General features: G+C 27.3%; 4 protein-coding genes across 6 annotated transcripts; 3 read left to right on the forward strand and 1 right to left on the reverse strand.

The window, feature by feature from the left end:
- Positions 1 to 29: 29 nt before the first annotated feature.
- On the forward strand, positions 30 to 3680 carry LOC103573327 (organic cation transporter protein). The gene is made up of 6 exons (XM_053741573.1): positions 30 to 433; positions 494 to 733; positions 807 to 1065; positions 1132 to 1300; positions 2794 to 3083; positions 3163 to 3680. The coding sequence occupies exons 1-6, from the start codon at positions 272 to 274 to the stop codon at positions 3678 to 3680; spliced, it is 1638 nt and encodes a 545-aa protein (XP_053597548.1). The 5' UTR covers positions 30 to 271.
- A 579-nt stretch (positions 3681 to 4259) lies between these two features.
- On the forward strand, positions 4260 to 8187 carry LOC103573198 (organic cation transporter protein-like). Of its 2 annotated transcripts, none has more exons than XR_008404117.1 (7): positions 4260 to 5116; positions 5177 to 5416; positions 5490 to 5748; positions 5815 to 5983; positions 6084 to 6370; positions 6442 to 7570; positions 7698 to 8187. XR_008404117.1 is itself a non-coding variant. In XM_053741237.1 (7 exons), exons 2-7 carry the CDS (start codon positions 4955 to 4957, stop codon positions 6894 to 6896), a joined length of 1572 nt encoding a protein of 523 aa, XP_053597212.1. In that variant the 5' UTR covers positions 4260 to 4638; positions 4751 to 4954; the 3' UTR covers positions 6897 to 8187. The 2 variants fall into 2 exon arrangements, 1 of the variants encoding a protein (XP_053597212.1); XM_053741237.1 differs by having other exon boundaries at positions 4260 to 4638; positions 4751 to 5116; positions 6442 to 8187.
- A 430-nt stretch (positions 8188 to 8617) lies between these two features.
- On the reverse strand, positions 8618 to 11273 carry LOC103573326 (uncharacterized protein DDB_G0287625). The gene is made up of 2 exons (XM_008552361.2): positions 10988 to 11273; positions 8618 to 10876 (listed from the first exon to the last, which is right to left on the reverse strand). The coding sequence occupies exons 1-2, from the start codon at positions 11049 to 11051 to the stop codon at positions 8919 to 8921; spliced, it is 2022 nt and encodes a 673-aa protein (XP_008550583.1). The 5' UTR covers positions 11052 to 11273; the 3' UTR covers positions 8618 to 8918.
- A 197-nt stretch (positions 11274 to 11470) lies between these two features.
- Positions 11471 to 17484, forward strand: LOC103573195 (CDAN1-interacting nuclease 1). Of its 2 annotated transcripts, none has more exons than XM_008552167.2 (6): positions 11471 to 11690; positions 15194 to 15298; positions 16099 to 16229; positions 16307 to 16386; positions 16801 to 16850; positions 16928 to 17484. In XM_008552167.2, exons 1-6 carry the CDS (start codon positions 11593 to 11595, stop codon positions 17301 to 17303), a joined length of 840 nt encoding a protein of 279 aa, XP_008550389.1. In that variant the 5' UTR covers positions 11471 to 11592; the 3' UTR covers positions 17304 to 17484. The 2 variants fall into 2 exon arrangements, with proteins under 2 accessions (XP_008550389.1, XP_008550390.1); XM_008552168.3 differs by lacking the exon at positions 11471 to 11690 and adding an exon at positions 13665 to 14626.
- Positions 17485 to 19281: the final 1797 nt, after the last annotated feature.

Genomic DNA, 19281 nt, shown 5'->3' on the forward strand with positions numbered 1-19281 from the left:
TTAAAGTCAAATAAAGAATTCTTACTTATATATACGTTTGGTATCAGCGATTTCATTTATTATTATCCATATCTATGTGTAATACAAATTATATTAAAAAAAATAATAATTCCAAAGTGTATTTTAATTATGCAATCTTATCATTTTAAAGAAGTCAACCGTCAGAAATTACTCTCGTAGTATCGTTCTATCAAATTACTGTAAATAAATTATAAAGTATTTTATATATAATAGAACTAACTGTGATATAATAGAATCAAGTGAATTAATCATGAGAACTCAAGAAGACAAACAAATTCAAGAGAAATTTATTTTACAAGCTCTAGATGAACTTGGACAAAGCTCACAGCTTCTTTGGATTGTTTTATTCGCTAGCATCTTAGTGTCATTGATAAACGGATTAAATACCATGTCTTATATATTCATTGCTGAGGTATTTATCACTTTTTATAATTTAATCTATTTATACGTGATAAACTTAAAATTTATAAAGGTACCCAATTATTGGTGCGCTATTCCGGAGCTTACAAATGCAAATTGGACAGACGAACAAATTAAAAATATTTCTATAATAAATGGATGTCAAAAGTATGATTATAATTACACGTATCTCGCGAGCTTGGGATATGAAGAAGCCACGAATTATGTCAAAAATAGTGAATTTAATACCAGTGTTGTTTCTTGTTCATCGTTTGTATTTGATAAAAGTGGAAGGTCGACGATTGTCAATGAAGTAGGTATTTAATGATGAATACTTATAATTATTGATAACAATAATAATATTGTTAATGTTCCATTAACACCAGTGGCAATTGGTCTGCGATAGAAAAGTGCATCGAGCAAATACATTTCTTGTATTTGCATTTGGAAAACTTGTCGGTGATGGAACTTTGGGAGCAGTTGCAGATAAATTTGGAAGAAAAAGAGCATTAATTATTGGATTATTGTTACAAACTATTGCGGTTTCATCATGTGCATTAGTTCCATGGCTTTGGGCTTATATTATTTTACGATTTATTTTAGGAATAAGCGTTAGCTCTATGTATTCATCAGCGTACACAATTCGTAAGAAGTATTCATTATACTTTTCAAAAAAGTTTGACAATTGAATAATAATTTTAAAAATCGTAGTGTCGGAAATTACCAAAAGTCACAGAAAAAACCTATTCGGCGCCATTATTGATTCAATGTTTCCAATTGGTTCTTTAGTTCTTACAAGTATAGCTTTTTTTTTATTAAATTGGCGACATTTGCAATTAGTCCTATCATCTTTTACTGTTGCATTAATAATTCTGATTTGGTTAATTATTTTTTTCTTTTTAATTTTTATAGTAGTTAGGGACCGTTCATAAAATACGTCACGCAAAATTCTACCTTTTTAGATCCCCACCCCCCTTCATCACGATATGTCATAATTTCCTTGATCCCCCTATCAATATAACCCCTTCCATTATGATGGAATCACATATATATTTATTAGAGTGATTCAAAAAATAATAAATTTTCTTTATTCTCGCACACAGGTTCAAAAGTTTCATTTAGATAAAAAAAAGATGCCTGTGAAAATTAGAGCTCTTAATATTAACTTTAATAGGTTCCGCATTGCACTTTTCTATTTTCCATAAGAATAACATGGAAAAAATTTTTTTCTCATCTTCTGATTTTTATAAGTAGCTAACGATGCATTAGAGAAAAAATCAGCATCGTCTATAATCAAAGTGAAAACATAAATAAAATTATTTATTATAATATTTTATGAATGTTTAAAATTATTTATCTATTAGACAAAATGGTTAAACCAATGAGTTGTATAGTGAAAATTGATGACAATCGAACGAGCTTTCACATAGAACAAACTAAAATGAGCTATCTCTTTCCGTTTAAAAGTTACATCCAGTTAAATCGATAAATAAATTTTTTTTTGAAAACTTTACAAAATTTAAATTAACCATAACTTCGGAACTTATTGGCGAATTGGCTCATCTTCGAACTCATCCAAGATAATCGTCCATTGAATAAGTATACTAAGATTTATTGAGATCGGTATAGAATTGTGGACGCTATCGTTGGAGAACCGCGCGTTATATTACATATATATATATATATATATATATATATATATAAACTTTTGAACCAAATGTATTTTCTGACTCAGCTCGTCGAGCTGAGTTAAGAGGTAGCAAAATTTTTCGAAAATTCCATTATGAGGACAAATACAATAGTTAGATTTCTATGAAATCTACTAAAAATAATTAGAAACTTTTTTTGTAAAGCATTCAATTACCTACAAAAATATGCCTGCCAATTATTCCTATGACGTATCGTTAGCTACTCATAAAAATCAGAAGACGAAAAAAAATTTTTCCCATGTTATTCTTATGGAAAATAGAAAAGTGCAATGCGGAACCTCTTAATGTTAATATTAAGAGCTCTAATTTTTACAGGCGTCTTTTTTTATCTAAATGAAACTTTTGAACCTGTTTGCGAGAAAAAAAAAATTTATTATTTTTTCAATCACCCTAATAGTTATATATATTCACAAATATGAAGCGAATAACTTTCTATTGTGATAAAAAAATAAAATGAAAAAAAAACCGAAAGAAAAATTTGCAAAATTGTTTCATGAACAGCTTAAAGCATGTTTCCTTAGACCCCCCGACCCCCTTGCTTCATTTTGTCGCAGTATGCTACACCCCCTCCCCCATAAGTGTGAACGTATTTTATAAACAGCCTCTTATCTAAAAAACTTTTTTATCATTTTTATTTTACAACTTATGTTTTGATACTCATTAGGTTTGTGCCAGAGTCACCACGGTGGTTAATATCACAAAATCGTCATGATGAAGCCCAGAAAATAATCGAGACATATTATAAAGCTATTAATCCACCTACTCTTATTATAGAAAGCCCAACACTGACATTATTACCATTAGAAAAATCTATAACGAAAATAAATCCAAAGAAAGGGTTAAAAAGATATTTTGGAAACTTGACAATTTTATTTTCAGATCCAATATTAAGAAAAAAAATTTTTAGCATGTATTATGTATTCTCTGTTACTTTTTCACTTTATTACTACCTTGGTAAGTAAAAAATTTATTTATTTTTATCAATATATCTATAGGTATATATTCAATTATTTACTTTTTTTTTTTATTTCAGTTTTCAATATTGATCTTTTTGAAACTAATCGCTATGTATATTCAGCAATAGGAGCAATTTTTGAGCTAATGTCACTTTTGTCAGTTCCAATAATTTTGTCAAAATTAAGTTGCCAAAAAGCAAGTGCTGTACTTCTCATTATTGCGTCAATATGTATACTATCGTCCATAGCAATCCCGGAAGGCAAAATAAATATAATTATGGGAATGACAATGATATCAAAATTTTTTATAACAGCATGTTTTACTATCATCTTTTTATATTGCTTAGAATCATTCCCCCCAGGCGTTAGAAATTCGGCATTTGGAACAAATTTACTCATGGGACAAATTGGATCAATGACAGCACCATACATTGTCGATTTACTTGGCCAAGTTTCCTGGTGGGTACCCCCTGCACTTTGTGCTACTTTATCATTTACAACAGGACTTTTTATTTTTACAATACCCAAAAATGAAATAAATGACGAAAATAATATCAACACTGAAGAGGAAATACCACTGAAGAATAGAATTTAAATAAGTTTAAATATAAAATTTTTTTTATTATAGTTTTTATCAATAGATTATAATCATATTTAATTTTGATTTCGTATTCATTTTTGTTTGACCTAGCACACTTGAATTCTGTAGAAATTATCTGAATCATTTAATTAATTATGGTGACAATGAAAATATTATCTGTCATTATTAACTTTGAGATGACATTTCAATTGCAACCAAAATCATTTAAATCAGTTAATTTTTCAAGAGTGATTCCTAATTCAAATTTTGAAAATTCGTACGATGTCTGCTTCATCTTTATTCATTAGATCCTTAAATTTTAACATAAAAAGTCAACTATCAATTGGCATTGAAAATGAATACATTGTTCTGAATTATGTATTATTTTGTGAATCAAAAAATTAGTAGATTAACACAGTGCCAATTCAAGTATGTGATAACTGGATTCAATAAATGATACACTGTACATTTACAGTGAGACTAAATAAGTGCCAAGTATTTTTCTTATCTACCGTTAGCGCAAAGTTGTATATTACTGCGGATGATTAGCGTTATTTCACAATAGTTACTGTGGATGGGTACACGTAAATCCCCCCAACAATTGGGACAGTAGCGCTTGAAATAGATTATCGAAATCACTTCCTTTGCGATAATGGATCACTCAAACGAATCTTGATATTATCATTTTATAAACTTAAGTCTGGCTGACGGCAGTTTCTTATTTATTCTAGCCGGAACTTGATGTTCTGTATTTCGTACTAACGTGTTATTGTATTCTCAAAAATTTTTTTTATATAAAAATTTATTTATATTTTAATTATTTTTATAATACTCAGCAATTCTAATAATGATAATGCTCGTAAAACTTAGAGGGGTAATAAAATATAATAATGATAACGTTAAAGTAAAGTAATGAGGCCTCTACGTGGGTTCAGCAATTTCTGTGATTAAAAATCGGACTATAGAATAAACAGTTTGTATTCAAATATAACATTATTACCCGAGACATTCGATTTTCCTGACTTAAATTTTACATATCTTTTATGTATATTTTTTATTTATACAAATGGTACAATCATTTGTAGATTTAATCAATATTGAAAAATTATAAAAACAAAAAAATGATTAAGAGTGTTACCCAAGTCATATTATTTTATCAGTTTAAAGAAGACGGCTGTTAAAATTCAATACTTATGATATTATGTCGTTGATTTTTTTTTATTTTTTTGTAACGTGGTTTTATTAAGACAAAACGTAGCTATCATACAAAAGCATTTATTGAATAAATCATGGAAAGTAGAGAAAGTAGTCGAATTCAAGAGAAGTTTATTTTGCGAGCTTTGGATAAACTCGGAGAAGGTTCACAACTTCTTTGGATTGTTTTGGCCGTTTGTGTCTCAGTATCGCTAATAAATGGATTACATACGATGTCTTATATATTCATTGCTGAGGTATTTATCACTTTTTATAATTTAATCTATTTATACGTGATAAACTTAAAATTTATAAAGGTACCCAATTATTGGTGCGCTATTCCGGAGCTTACAAATGCAAATTGGACAGACGAACAAATTAAAAATATTTCTATAATAAATGGATGTCAAAAGTATGATTATAATTACACGTATCTCGCGAGCTTGGGATATGAAGAAGCCACAGATTATGTCAAAAATAGTGAATTTAATACCAGTGTTGTTTCTTGTTCATCGTTTGTATTTGATAAAAGTGGAAGATCGACGATTGTCAATGAAGTAGGTATTTAATGATGAATACTTATAATTATTGATAACAATAATAATATTGTTAATGTTCCATTAACACCAGTGGCAATTGGTCTGCGATAGAAAAGTGCATCGAGCAAATACATTTCTTGCGTATGCACTTGGAAAATTATTAGGTGATTTAATTTTGGGAATATACTCAGATAAATATGGAAGAAAACGAGCATTAATTACCGGCTTAGTATTACAAATTGTTTTTGTATTTTCATCTGGATTAGTTCCATGGTTTTGGGCTTATGTTGTTTCCAAATTTTTTGTCGGAGCAAGCGTTAGTTCTATGTATTCAACATCATACACAATTTGTAAGAAAAATTGAATATACTTTCAACAAATGTATGGAATCAAGTGATAAATTTTGAATTTTACAGTGTCGGAAGTTACAAAAAATCACAAAAAAAATTTGATTGGCACAGTTATGGATACTATGTTTCCAATTGGCACTTTGGTTCTTATAGGCATTGCGTATCTTGTTTCGGATTGGCGATACTTGCAATTATCACTGGCATTGTTTTCTTTGTTATTAGTAATTATCATTTGGTAATTTTTTTTTATCTATAATTTATTTACATAGTATCCATCTAAACAAATTAATTTCTTATTATTACTTAAAACGTATTTATGTTATTCTACTTGTCAGGTTTGTACCAGAGTCGCCAAGATGGTTGATGTCACAAAATCGTCATGACGAAACAAAAAAAATAATCGAAAAATATTATAAAGCAATTAACAAACCGACTCTTATTACAGAAAGTCCCACTCCATCATTAAGATTCGAAAGTCCTGATATGAAAACTAACAAAAAAAAAGGATTCAAACGATATTTTGGGAAATCGAAAATTCTTTTCTCAGATCCTGTTTTAAGAAACAAACTTCTTATCATGTGTTTTGCATTCTTTGTCACTCTATCGGTCGGCTACTGTCTAAGTAAGAAAAAAATTAATAATTATTTTATAAATACACATAGTAAATTATTTATTTTTGTTTTTTTGTTTCAGTTTTCACTATAGATCTTTTTGAAACTAATCGTTATATTTACTCATCGATAGCAGCATCTATTGAACTAATTGCACTTCTGTCAATTCCAGTAGTTTTGTTAAAATTAAGTTGCCAAAAAGCAAGTTGTTTAATTTATATGCTTGCGTCTATTTGTATGTTGTCTATCATAGCTGTACCAAAAGAAAACATAAATGTAATTATGGGATTGACAATGGTGGCAAAGTTTTGCTTAATAACAAGTTTTACTGTCAACATGTTACTCGCTTCTGAATTATTTCCAATAGTCGTTAGAAATACAGCACTGGGAATGATCTTAGTTATGGCACAACTTGGATCTATGACAGCTCCATACATTATCGACTTTCTTAGTCAAGTTGCTTGGTGGGCTCCTACTACACTTTGCGGTATTTCATCATTAATTGCTGGGCTTCTCTGTTTAATGATCCCTACATAAGTAATTAAATTTGTTCGGAATTTATTTGATTGGAACTCCAACGAGTTTGGATAAATTTAATGCTAAGTAGTCTATTTAAAAATTATCACTTAATTTTCCAAGTCCTATGAAAGTTTCGAATCAGTAATTTATTCATAAATAACATATATATTTTCCTAAAGTAATGGAGAAAACTTTTAATCTCTACCACCTACTCGTAGTTACGTTCTTAAAATCTCAAGATAAATTTACGCTGATTAATATTACTTTCATTATGTCAAAGGAGATATAGTAACACTTTTGAAGTTGTGTATAGTCCGCACTGGGATATTGGAATAGTATTATAACGTACTTAAATATATACTATCAAAAGATTCCATGAGGGATTGCATGGGAGCCCATTGAAATCCATATAGGAAAGTATGGAATTATCTAAGAAACTATAGGAATTAATATAGAAATTATGAATTTACATTAGAATTCATGTTGGAAACTGCGGGTACCTAGATCCCCATAGAATCTGAGTTTCTATAAAAGTATTTTCTATAGAATCCAGGGTATCTGAATTTCTATGTCTATTGTCTATTGATACGTGTAGATGAATAAAGGAACAGATTAATATTCCTATAGGGAACCATATGGGAATTCATTTGAAAATTCCATGTGGGAACCCATCATATGGATTTTTTTATAGGGTATGTTATTTTTAAATTAAATATTTTTTATGCCTTAGTATAAAATTGTATTATGCTTCTTATAAAAATTATATAATTGTAAGGGTAGCGTGAAAAACAAAAAAAATACTTTCTTTTTTGTCCTCAGGTTTTATAGGGTATAAAGTGGCAAAATTTTTTTTTAATTCAATATCTTGAGGTATCCCAGTAATTTAAAAAAATTAGAAATCGTTTTCTACCTTCAAATGAGTGAAATATTGCTGTTAATATATGAAGTAAAGGAGTTTTATTAAATAATTATTAATATATATCGTACTTATCATAGACGATAGAGAATTTTAAATTTTCAAAATTAGCAATCTTAAAAGATCTATTGATATGAAAAAATTGTTTTTTGTTTCTCACTCTACTTCAATCATTACATACGTAGACATATAGAGATGAAATCTCAACCTGTCCTATGAAGATATAGAGATAAATAATACTAATAATAATAATAAATATGACGATATATTCTTTTTCTAAAAAACGAACGTATCGACAAGATTATTATCAAAAATACAAAAAATATATGTTTGTGTTTAAAATGTTAATTAATTTAAAAAGCAATCAAATAATTTTTTTAGACCTTTCTTTATATTAGTTAAGATTAAATAATTTTATTATATAAAATATTTATCAAAGATATAAAAGTATAAAGATAAATAACTTTTTCGTAGTTAATTATTTAGTTATCTCAACAGCATATCATCACATATTATTATGAAATATTAAAATACTTTTTTCTCATATAAAAAATATAATACTTATAATAATTTTTATCATAAAAATTTAATCTGTTTTAGTTTTAAAACCTATCAAGAAACATTATCTTTAAAAATATGTTTTGAGCCAATTTAATTTTTCATTTGAGTTTTTTATTATAAAATAAATAAAACTAAAAATTATAAAAAAATGAAAATTTATTTTTCAATTATAAAATATCATTAACTTGTTATATCATATTTACATTTTTAAACCTGAGTTTTATCTATTTTTTTCTTTTTTTTTTTTTTTTTTACAATATTTAACAGGCAGCGACAAATATAAAAATTATAGAATTTTTCAACTTACTGTACACTGCATAGTGCTATACACCACAGTAAGATATTTTATAAACATGGAATGCGAAAAAAAATTTAAGTTAATTAAAACAATAATTAATCTTAGTTTAAAAAAAAATAATAATCGTAAACAATAAATTTATCATTGGTAGAAATAAACGTAACAAATCCAATCATTCCACATGAATAAAACACCTGAGTAAAAAATTAATTAGTCAGAGAAAAAAACAATAAAATAAACAAACACTATAAACAATTGTCGCTCCTCATCTATCACTAGGTCTCACCAAATCACTATTACTTGCCTGCAATCTTTTTTTCCTTGCCTCCAATTTCATTTTAGCTTCAATCCTTTTTCTTTCGATCTCCTCGGGCGTACATAGTTGCAGTGATTGCATGCCAATGGAAACATCTCTTGACGATGATGGTAATGATGATGATGCTGCTGCTGCTGCTGATAACTGCCTGGCAGGATCATTATTCTTAGACATACTAAGACCTTCGTTTCTTCTTCCCCCAAATCTGTCAACATTATTGTACAACTGAGTATTATCCTTAACAATATTTTTCCTTGCACTACTGGAATCCAGACAAGTTGTAGTCCGACGAACAGCCAGATGTTCAGTACTTACGGATGCCCCAGTAAACGCTCTGCAACTACTTTTTGAATTTACACTAGTATTGACTTTAAAATTATTACGTAAATTTGAATTTGATTTTTTATCTTGAGCTAAAAATGTATTATTATTTGTTTTGTGTTCAAAACTTGACTCTGAATTGCTTTTAGATTTAAAAAATTTCCAGTCTTGTGGTTTTGTTGGTGTACTAGCGTTAACTGGTACACTTGTTTTTAAATTTGTTGAACTTTCTGTACGTTTAAATGTACGATTATTACTATTACTATTACTATTATTATTATTATTACTATTATTATTACTATTATTATTATTATTATTATTATTATACATCGATGGATTTCTAGGTATCGTACCGGTTGGTTTCATTATTGGAACACTAACATTACGATTAACACTAGATTGTTTCGATGAACATGAAGACGATGACGATTTATGAGGAACTTTGGGTAAAAATGTATGTGATTTTTTCGATGTCATCAATGATTCTCCACGTGGACTGTAAACTTTACCATAACGATTGTCTGTTGGTTTTGAAACCAAATCAGTATTTTCAGTTTTAGTTAAATCTGTTTCACAGGATGCCAAGAAATCATCAAATGAATCATCTAAAAAATTATCATCGTCCAAACTCGCGGTATTTTCATTTGAATTATTACTTTTTAAACCCGATGTACTTTGCTGTCCGTTTAAATTCAAAGGTTTGTTGATTGGATCTGACTTATGTTTGGTAAATTTTGTTAAACTTTCCTCTGACATTAATTTATTAGTTGATTTGTTTGCGGGTAAATGATTTTGAGGTTTAAAATTCGAGGTGGGTAAATTTTTAAAATCATTTGATGATTTTGATCTACTAAAATTAATTACTCGATTCAAATTATTATTATTATTATTATTATTTCTACTACTATTACTATTTTTATTAGACTTAGAATCAGGAGTAATTTTTAATTTCTCTTCTATTTCTTGACTACACCTTATCATCGTATCATTCATTGAATCATCAAACATATCATCAATATCATTATTTTTACCAACATCACTGTCCTTTGCTATTACAGTATCAGGAAGCGAAACAACAAGAACTGATTCGTCATTGAAATCATCATCGAATTTAAATTCTTCCGGGATGTCAACGTCTTTATCACCATCACCATCATTATTAATGTTATTTGACTGACCAGCACTAGACTCATCAGCTGAATTAGAAAGATTTGTTTCCAGAGCAATAGTTGCTTGCAACGCAATCATATCAGCTTTCAATTTATCAAGATCATTTGAATTATCTTTTCTTATTATTTTTCTTTTAGTAGGATTGTATAACAATGGTGAATTAGACGTTCGTTTCTTGTGTATCAGCGTAGATCTCCTAGGTGTACGGTCATTATTTTTTTTTCTACTCGGTGTACTGTTCCAATCCCACGTAACATCTATACTCTTATCTTGAGTTAATGAAAATACATCATGATAATCACTGTCTGGTGTTTCACTGCTACTATCTGGTGGTTTTGATTTTTTTGGTGTACTTGGTGTTGAATTAACCTTCTCTTTCGTCGTTTCATCCACTTTGTTATTGTCATCATTTGAAACTTATATAGAAAAACAAATTTTATAAATTATTAATTATTAACAAACAATGTAATAATTAAAAATAAAATTATCATTAGCTGTCAAATAAATTTGAATATTTAAATAATTACCTAGAGTATTACTTGCAGATTTTTTTTTATCACTTGATTCACTACCTTTTTTATATTTTTTCATTATTCAAATATTATTTTATTATAGGTACATTTAGTTTTCTTTTAATTAAAGAAAATTACTTCATTTATTTATAATCACATGTAATAGTTAACATAAATAATAATTACACTAATTATAATCAATAATTAATTTTAATTTGAATCATTATTAATTGATTAATAATAATAAAATTTAATTTTAAATACATACAATACAATGACAAAAGAAAATACACAAAACTAATTAGCCGGTCATATATATGTATATATATATATATATATATATATGTATATATATATATATATATATATATATATATATGTTTTTTTTTCTTTAAATTTTCTGTTAGTTCTTAAAGTTTATTGGATGACAGCCTCCAATCTTTTGATCATTCTAAAGATATTTTCAACATGTGACTGAAGGTTGCAGCAGCTGTCATTTAAAACAGAAAATAATAATCAACATAACCTAAATAAGTAAACAAGTATCATTTTTTTATGTGTAATCTATCATTATTATTATAATTAAAAAATAAATAAATTATTTAAAAATATTTTTTAAAATGAAGATTGAATTGTATAAAGAAATTGTTAATGATATTGGTAAGTTTAAAGGATTAACACGTGATTGTGCTGACATGTTGATTAAAAAGTATCCTGAGTAAGTTATATTTTTTTTATACTCAAAAAAATGTGATCCTGAAGTTAGCAGACAATTTAAAATTTTTGAATTTTTTTTTCAACTAATCAGAGACAAAAAAAAACTAAAAATATGAACATGTAGAAAATTAAAAAAACTACAGGCGCAATTTTTTCAAATATTTGTATTTTTATAATTTATCATGTTTTTTAAAAATTCAAAAATTATTAGACGTCTGCTAATTTCAGTATCTTAAAAAAATTATGATTTTGATGTTAGCAGACAATTAGTAATTTTTGAATTTTTTTTCTCTAAATCAATTACAAAAAAAACAAACACTAAAAATATGCACATTTAGAAAATTTAAAAAACTACAGGTGCAATTATTTCAAATATTTTTTTTCTTATAATTTATCGGTAAAAAAAAATCCCACCAAAAACAGATTCTCTGTAAAAAAATCGCGCCAAGTACACGTTCAACACTATCTATGAATGGAAAAAATGTACTTTACAAAAAGCTATAAAATCTTGAAAACACCAAGTAACTGGTAGCATTGGAAATCATGAGAAAAATCTGAATCAAAATATATAATGAAAAAAAATGATCCGAATGTACTTGGTGTGCGTCACGATTTCATTGAGTCAAGTAATTCACTGCAAATCCACTCTATAAGTGTATTATTTTAACACACATGGAGTGTATCCCATGTTTGTCATAAGCAAACTATAGTTTTTTTGTAGTCATTTCCCTGTTTAGAAAATCTCATAGAATCCAATAGATTCTTATGCATTCCTATAGGGATTTTATAAGAATGAATGAGTTCTATGAGAAGCGCTATAGTTAAGTATAGGGCCTTATACATACAGCTATAAGAATCTATCGGATTTTTTAAGCAGGGTTGATACACGTTTAACGGTGTGTTAAATTTCTATAGCTTGCTTGCCGCATTTCAATGTTTTTCGGCAAGTGTGTAAATTTTGACTACACGCTTTTGATTTTACAGTCAATTTCTATGATCGATTCTGAATTTTAGTAAACTGCAAAGAAATGACGATAACAAGAAAATTTATTGTTTAAACGCACACCAAGTACATTCGGATCATTTTTTTTCATTATATATTTTGATTCAGATTTTTCTCATGATTTCCAATGCTACCAGTTACTTGGTGTTTTCAAGATTTTATAGCTTTTTGTAAAGTACATTTTTTCCATTCATAGATAGTGTTGAACGTGTACTTGGCGCGATTTTTTTACAGAGAATCTGTTTTTGGTGGGATTTCTCTTTTTTTTGTAAAGCAAAGCAACTTCAAATATTATCTGAAAGTTACATTGTTTTTTATATTTCTGAATAAAATCCTTTGATACAATAATTATAAATTTTTTAATATTACGAAACATTTACATGAAATAATCTTAGCAACTAAGAAATGTGAGTTTTTTTTCATTTTGCCGTCCTATATCCACCGCAGATTGAGGGAAAATTTAATTCAGAGTTGTCAGAAAATTTTTGTCTGCGTCGCCCCATCTACGATCAAACGTAGTGTAATATTTTGTCAAGTCGTCAAATCATTTTTAAGTTTAAAATCATTCTATTGGCTCACAGTTTAATCATTATTAGACAATAATAGTACACTATAATTTACCGCATAAATTGAAATTAACTTTTAAAAAAGTATTATTGTAATGATTTTTTTTTCTTGTGAGAAAATAGAGAATATTTTTAGGAAAAATTCTTTTTAAGAACAATGACCCCCACTATTGTTTTACTTTTAAGCGCCACTTTTTTTTAAAATATAACACATGCCAACTTAAATAAACATCAATAAACTAATCAATCGAATTCTTGACTTCTATGGTAATTTTTAGTTATTATACCATTATCGAGTTTAACAAAACTGTTGAGATACACGAAATTATTTAGATCGAGTTTGTTATAAAAATTGTGATCTAAATAATTTATTAGTATTTTCAGTTGATGAAAACAGTTATAATTAATTTTTTAATATTGAAAATACTTTCGTGATGATAACTCATCATTTAGTCATACAATAGGATTGAAATCCAAGTTCAATTGAGCGGGTAAATAAGGATAGTTTAAAATTACCACTTTGTAGTGGATAATGTCACTTGCCTGTGACTAACAACATTAAAAATATAAAAATATTTTAGTTTGTTTCTGTTGGCCAAACTGAGTTCCTGGTAAACTTACCATATTATCAGATTTGCCGAGCATACCCCCTAATAGCACGATTTGCTTTAGCAAAAGTTTCCTTGAATTTTTTGTCAAATGACCGTCAGTTTCAGACTTTTTCGTTTTTGATGACAATTGGTATACAACTTGCCATACAATTTGACGTTAAATTACCACCCGAATTAGAATGCAAATTCACTTCAAAAGTTTTATACAAATTGTCTTCAAAAACAAAAATGCCTGAAATTGACCGACATTTGACGAAAAATTAAAGGATTTTTTCGTAAAGTTGAACTTTTGCTAAGCAAACCGTGCTAATTGGGTTTTGTTTCTAATAAAAAAAAGTTACCTCTACATTGGGGAAAAATTAACCGCAAATTTTACTATTCAACTTTCGCTGTTAAACTGACAGCAAAGTCAGGCAGCGAATTGCAGGTAATTTCATTGTCAAATTATTGTCAATTTCAAGCTAAAGTAGCCATTAGGGTAGTTAATAGTTGACCCAAACTTGCTTATTCATTCGTCATGGGTAAAATAATATTACGCATTAGGCCTCTTTGTTTGTGCATACGAGGGTAATGAAAGCGCTCTCTAGTGTTGAAAAATCAAGACAGATTTTAAAAACTTTAATGTTGAGTCTATGGAGACTATATAGTCTCCATAGTTGAGTTAATCATGCTCCTTCTTGAAACTATTTATTCTAAGACGGTAATAAATAAGCATATATTATAGATGGAAAAAATTTCTGAAATCTCAATTTTTAAGGTACTATAGTATATGCTAACGTTTTTTATATTTTAAAAGATAAATAATAATAAAATGTGATAAAATTCAGTTGGTAAACTTTGAGTGAGACACAAATATTTCAGAAAAACCAGAAATGAGCCGTGTTTTAGTTTTAATAAAAAAAAATGTAACTCATAACCATAAAACACCACTCCGACTCAAGAAAAGAGACAGGTAGGCTCGCGCTACACACTCACACATATACATGTGTTTGACCGTGTACTTGGCGCGAGACACTACCGTGTCTCTGGATCTAAAAATTATTAGACGTCAGCTAACTAGAAAAGTAAATTTAGCAGACATTTGAAATTAAAAAAAATTTTTTTTAACAGATAAATAATAAAAATATTTCTAAAAAAATGCACCTGTCAAAAATTTCATAAACTATACGTGCAATTTTTCATAATATGTTTTTAATATTTATTTTTTTTTTTTTTAAATCCAAAAATTTTTAAATGTCTGCAAACTTTATTATCATCAGCTAATTTCAGTATCATAAAAAAATGTAATATGATATATATTTTTATTAATTTAATTGTTTTTAAGCGTTTCGTCTAATGCTATCCATAGTATTTTATCTGCTGAGGTGATGCAGAGAATGAAAACATGTAGAAATAAATTGCATGGCATTCGATATGACCATTATGGACAGTAAGTTTTTTATTTGTTTATAAAAAAAATATTATTTGATTAATTTTATAATTTTGTAAAGCATCAGATAACATTCAACTTTGACGTAGGGAAGCGTGGGACAAAACGGGGATCCCCGAAATTTTATAAAAAAATTTTTTAAACATTCAAAAATCACGATCCTGAAGTTGGCAGACTATTGATAATTTTTGCATTTTTTTTTGAACACTTAAATTTGAAGAGAAAAAAAAACTAAAAATAAGCACATGTAGAAAATTTAAAAGATTACAAGTGCAATTTTTTTGAATATTTTTTTTCTTATAATTTATCATTTCTTAAAAAATCCAAAAATTAAACGTTGGCTATTTTCAGTATCAAAAATTACTTGTTAATATAATTGAACATTATTTTTAACGTTTTTTTTCACAGATTTTGAAAAATTTTGTTTTTATATTAACTAGTTCACCGCCCGCCCATAACTACTTATCCCCACCAAGTACCCTGCTCGTACATCCTTAAACGGATTTAAATTAACTGGTTAATAATTAATTCTTTAAGTCATTAAGGATTATTTATTTTAATGTCATTTTATTTTTGCATATATTTCGAGGATTAATACTGTTAGCTAGCAATTGATTACTTTACCAAGTTAAACTTTAAAAGTTTATTATTGACGAATATTTATATGTAAACTTTATTTCAAACTATAAAAGTCAAAACAAACTAAATATTTTTGTTAATTTTATTGAAGATATCGGTCCCTACAGTTAAGATTTTTTTACAGGAAGAAATTATAATTTATTTAATAAATTTTTTTCTAGATACATAAAAGCTAAAAAAAGCGGACAACGACCTGGAATAATTGTTCGACTAGCTGCTGCGGCAAATTTGCCTCCAGCTTTATTAGCTCGTGTTATTTTAGAACGTCATTTTTCAAATGATAACAAAAAATGTAATATATTTTTTCATTTTCATTTTAAATTCATTTAAATGTTCGAATATAATATGTAAATACTTTTATTTCCACAGTTTCTCGTACATTTATATCACAATATATGAAAGATACAACGCTCATCCAAGATCCAGATTTAGCCTATGAAGTATATTTGGTAATGATTAATATATATTTGTACATATATGTCGCGTTACTACTTTAAAAACGACTTATAATTTTTTACGCTGTTTTGGTTTTAAGAAATTTCCTAAAATCAAAAGGGTGACTTCCCGCTGTAAAAATAGAAAATTTAAAAAAAAGGGAAATAGGCTTCAGTCCGATTTCAGGCAAATATGGAATTTATTTGCCTGAAACAAATCTTATTTGACTCAAATAAATTATTCTTTTAGTGTAAAAATTGAAAAAAAAAGTTTGAAAGCCAAAAGGGGGCGTTTCACTCGAATTATACTTTGTTTTAGCTTTCAAAAATTTTTGTTTATTTTTAGCTTTGAAATCGAAATCAGTAACGCAATATTTCATTAACTACTTAACACAATATGAAGTTATTTATTGTTTTTTTTATTTTTAGTGTGTATTATATGATGATCGAAATGGATTTATATCTGATTCCCTATGCTTGTAAGTTATAGTTTATAACAATTAATTGATTTATTAAATCTTTTATTATTTATAAAAGTCTGTTTGATATATTTTAGAGCTATTGGTAATGAATATGAACTAAAACTTCAACAATATTTGAACGAATGCAATGCCGCATATTCAACGGAAGATGATTTAAGAGAACGAGGATACGACAAAACTCCAGATGTAAAACTTGAAATTCCTTTAGCTGTTAATGGTTTTATAATAAACTGGATTGAGTCCAAAGGACGTTTTGGTTCGCCTGATATTCATAAAACTCATGTTAAAGAACAATTTCTCAGCTACTGGAATCGTTTTGGTCCAGGTCTTGTTATTTATTGGTTTGGATTCGTTGATAATATTGTTGAACCAAGTGAAGAAAAATTTATCATTATGGATCATTTTCCTGAAAATATTGTTCATATGAATCCAATTATACCAGAATTATAATTTTTACTTATAACATTAATTTTAGTTGTGTCGTAATTTAAATTATTTTTTAAAAATTTTCATACTGTAAATAATTATCTATTTTAAATTTCAATTGTTAATAATCGATAAGTATTACTTATTTATTTATTAAATACTTCATATAATTTTAACATATCGGTAATTTCATATATTGTAAATACTGCAGATGTAAATTTTGATTATATAAAGAAATATTTTAATATGTCATGACTACGATAAAGTTAAATAAATATAAATAAAAAACGTTCAAGCATGTTCGTTTTTTTTTAATTTGTTAATTTTTATTACTTGAGTAATATTTTTTTAGTTACAGGTGAATAATTTGATGAAAATAAAAGATATACAGAAAATATGTTAATGTTATGTTAAAAAATATTAACATTTAATCAATTATATATACAAAAATGAGTCAATCTGAATGTAAAAATGGATTTTCTGAACGAAAGCGAACTAATGGTTATTTTTTTATAAATATTTCTTTTAAACAAAAACTCGAAACGCAAAGTGTAAAGTGCGGATCGATGCATTAGTTTGTGACTTAACAATTTACGTTTTTTTTTTAAAAAATATTAGTATATTTAAAAGATAACACTAATTTGTTTAAACGTGGGAAAAGTTTTTATTTACTGTACGAGTACAACAAAGATAGTAGCGTTCGGTTACTTGAGAATGATAGAGAAAAAAAGACCTGAGTATTTATCATAAATTTCCGACACATCGGCTAAATATAAGTAAAATTATATGCAGTTTCTATGCGTTCTTCAAAGAGAATAACGTTATAAGTTATACAATAAGAATAGTTAAATAAGAAATCAATAAAAAAGAAGAAAAGTGTCAATTGTTGTTATAACTCAAACAAAATCAGAGGAAAAAGAAGTGGTAACAGTACAGTATCAAAATTATTAGGAACAATTTATTGATAGAAAACAATAAGCATAGCCCCGGTGATAAGACCTGTAGCTATTCAGGGTCAATAGCAAAAGTAATATTTTTTTTTATGTATTTTGAGCTGCCGAATACAAATATTCTTTTAGGTGGTCGACATGGTCCGACTTTACTATATGACACCATAGTATTCCAAACGAGGAAAATTTCGCAGTGTAATCAACACTTTTTCAGCGACTTTCTTTTACATGGCTAAATCAATTTGTTTTTTATTTCAGTTCTAAGTATTGATAACTTTAAATCAAAACGCTACATATATATTTCAATAGTAGGAGTTAATCGTTTTTTTTTTTACGTATTTTTAGCTGCTGAATATGAATTTTCTAGTTAAAATTTAAAAAAAATGGCGCGTTTTGTTTAAACAATCATTTTTTGAAAAAATTTGTAAAATCGATTATGAAACTAATTTTTTCTGATGAAATGAATTATTTTCAAGAAATTATAATCAATAACTTTTTTTTGTATCTTTTTGTTTTCGAGATGAATTTTTTTTCCGATTATTGCTACCCGGACGGATATATATAATAATAGGAAAAAAAATTCGTAACTCGAAAACTAAGAGATAAAAGAAATAGTATATTACACATCAAGGAAGGAAAATAGGTCATTCCAAATTTAGTGTATAATTGCCTATTCGAGCCGAAAACAAGAAAAAGAACGACTTTCTGCCCTTTAAACTGCAGGAATTTAAACTTTCGGTGCGGGTATGGTAACAAAGCTGTAATGAACAAATTTTTCAGAATAATGATTTTTCGCGTTTAATTATTTTAACGTTTTGTATATTGACACATTGAAGGGATTATGGGATAAGTTCGGATAGCTCAACTGAAAAAGCACCCGGTGCATAGTCGACATGGTCTCGATTCAACTTCCAGATTGTTTCAAGGTTTGAAAAAATCACAAAAAAAAAAAAAAAAGAAAAAAAAACATTAATTTCAAATTTAAGTTCAGAATTAGTATATTACACACCTAGAGCAGTAAAGTAAGGAAAATATTAGGTCACATGTGACTG

This window comes from Microplitis demolitor, chromosome 8 (assembly GCF_026212275.2).
Source record: "Microplitis demolitor isolate Queensland-Clemson2020A chromosome 8, iyMicDemo2.1a, whole genome shotgun sequence".
Lineage (NCBI taxonomy): Eukaryota > Metazoa > Arthropoda > Insecta > Hymenoptera > Braconidae > Microplitis > Microplitis demolitor.

Bases quoted from the DNA above. Each gene is read 5' to 3' on its own strand.
- LOC103573327 (XM_053741573.1), top strand. From the start codon at position 272: ATGAGAACTCAAGAAGACAAACAAATTCAAGAGAAATTTATTTTACAA. The intron at 734-806 runs GTAGGTATTTAA...CATTAACACCAG, and splicing joins GGTCGACGATTGTCAATGAA to TGGCAATTGGTCTGCGATAG. The intron at 1,301-2,793 runs GTTAATTATTTT...GATACTCATTAG, and splicing joins GCATTAATAATTCTGATTTG to GTTTGTGCCAGAGTCACCAC.
- LOC103573195 (XM_008552167.2), top strand. From the start codon at position 11,593: ATGAAGATTGAATTGTATAAAGAAATTGTTAATGATATTGGTAAGTTT. The intron at 11,691-15,193 runs GTAAGTTATATT...ATTGTTTTTAAG, and splicing joins TTGATTAAAAAGTATCCTGA to CGTTTCGTCTAATGCTATCC. The intron at 16,230-16,306 runs GTAATATATTTT...TTATTTCCACAG, and splicing joins TTCAAATGATAACAAAAAAT to TTTCTCGTACATTTATATCA.
- LOC103573198 (XM_053741237.1), top strand. From the start codon at position 4,955: ATGGAAAGTAGAGAAAGTAGTCGAATTCAAGAGAAGTTTATTTTGCGA. The intron at 5,117-5,176 runs GTATTTATCACT...AAATTTATAAAG, and splicing joins CTTATATATTCATTGCTGAG to GTACCCAATTATTGGTGCGC. The intron at 5,984-6,083 runs GTAATTTTTTTT...TCTACTTGTCAG, and splicing joins TTATTAGTAATTATCATTTG to GTTTGTACCAGAGTCGCCAA.
- LOC103573326 (XM_008552361.2), bottom strand. From the start codon at position 11,051: ATGAAAAAATATAAAAAAGGTAGTGAATCAAGTGATAAAAAAAAATCT. The intron at 10,877-10,987 runs GTAATTATTTAA...TTTCTATATAAG, and splicing joins ATCTGCAAGTAATACTCTAG to TTTCAAATGATGACAATAAC.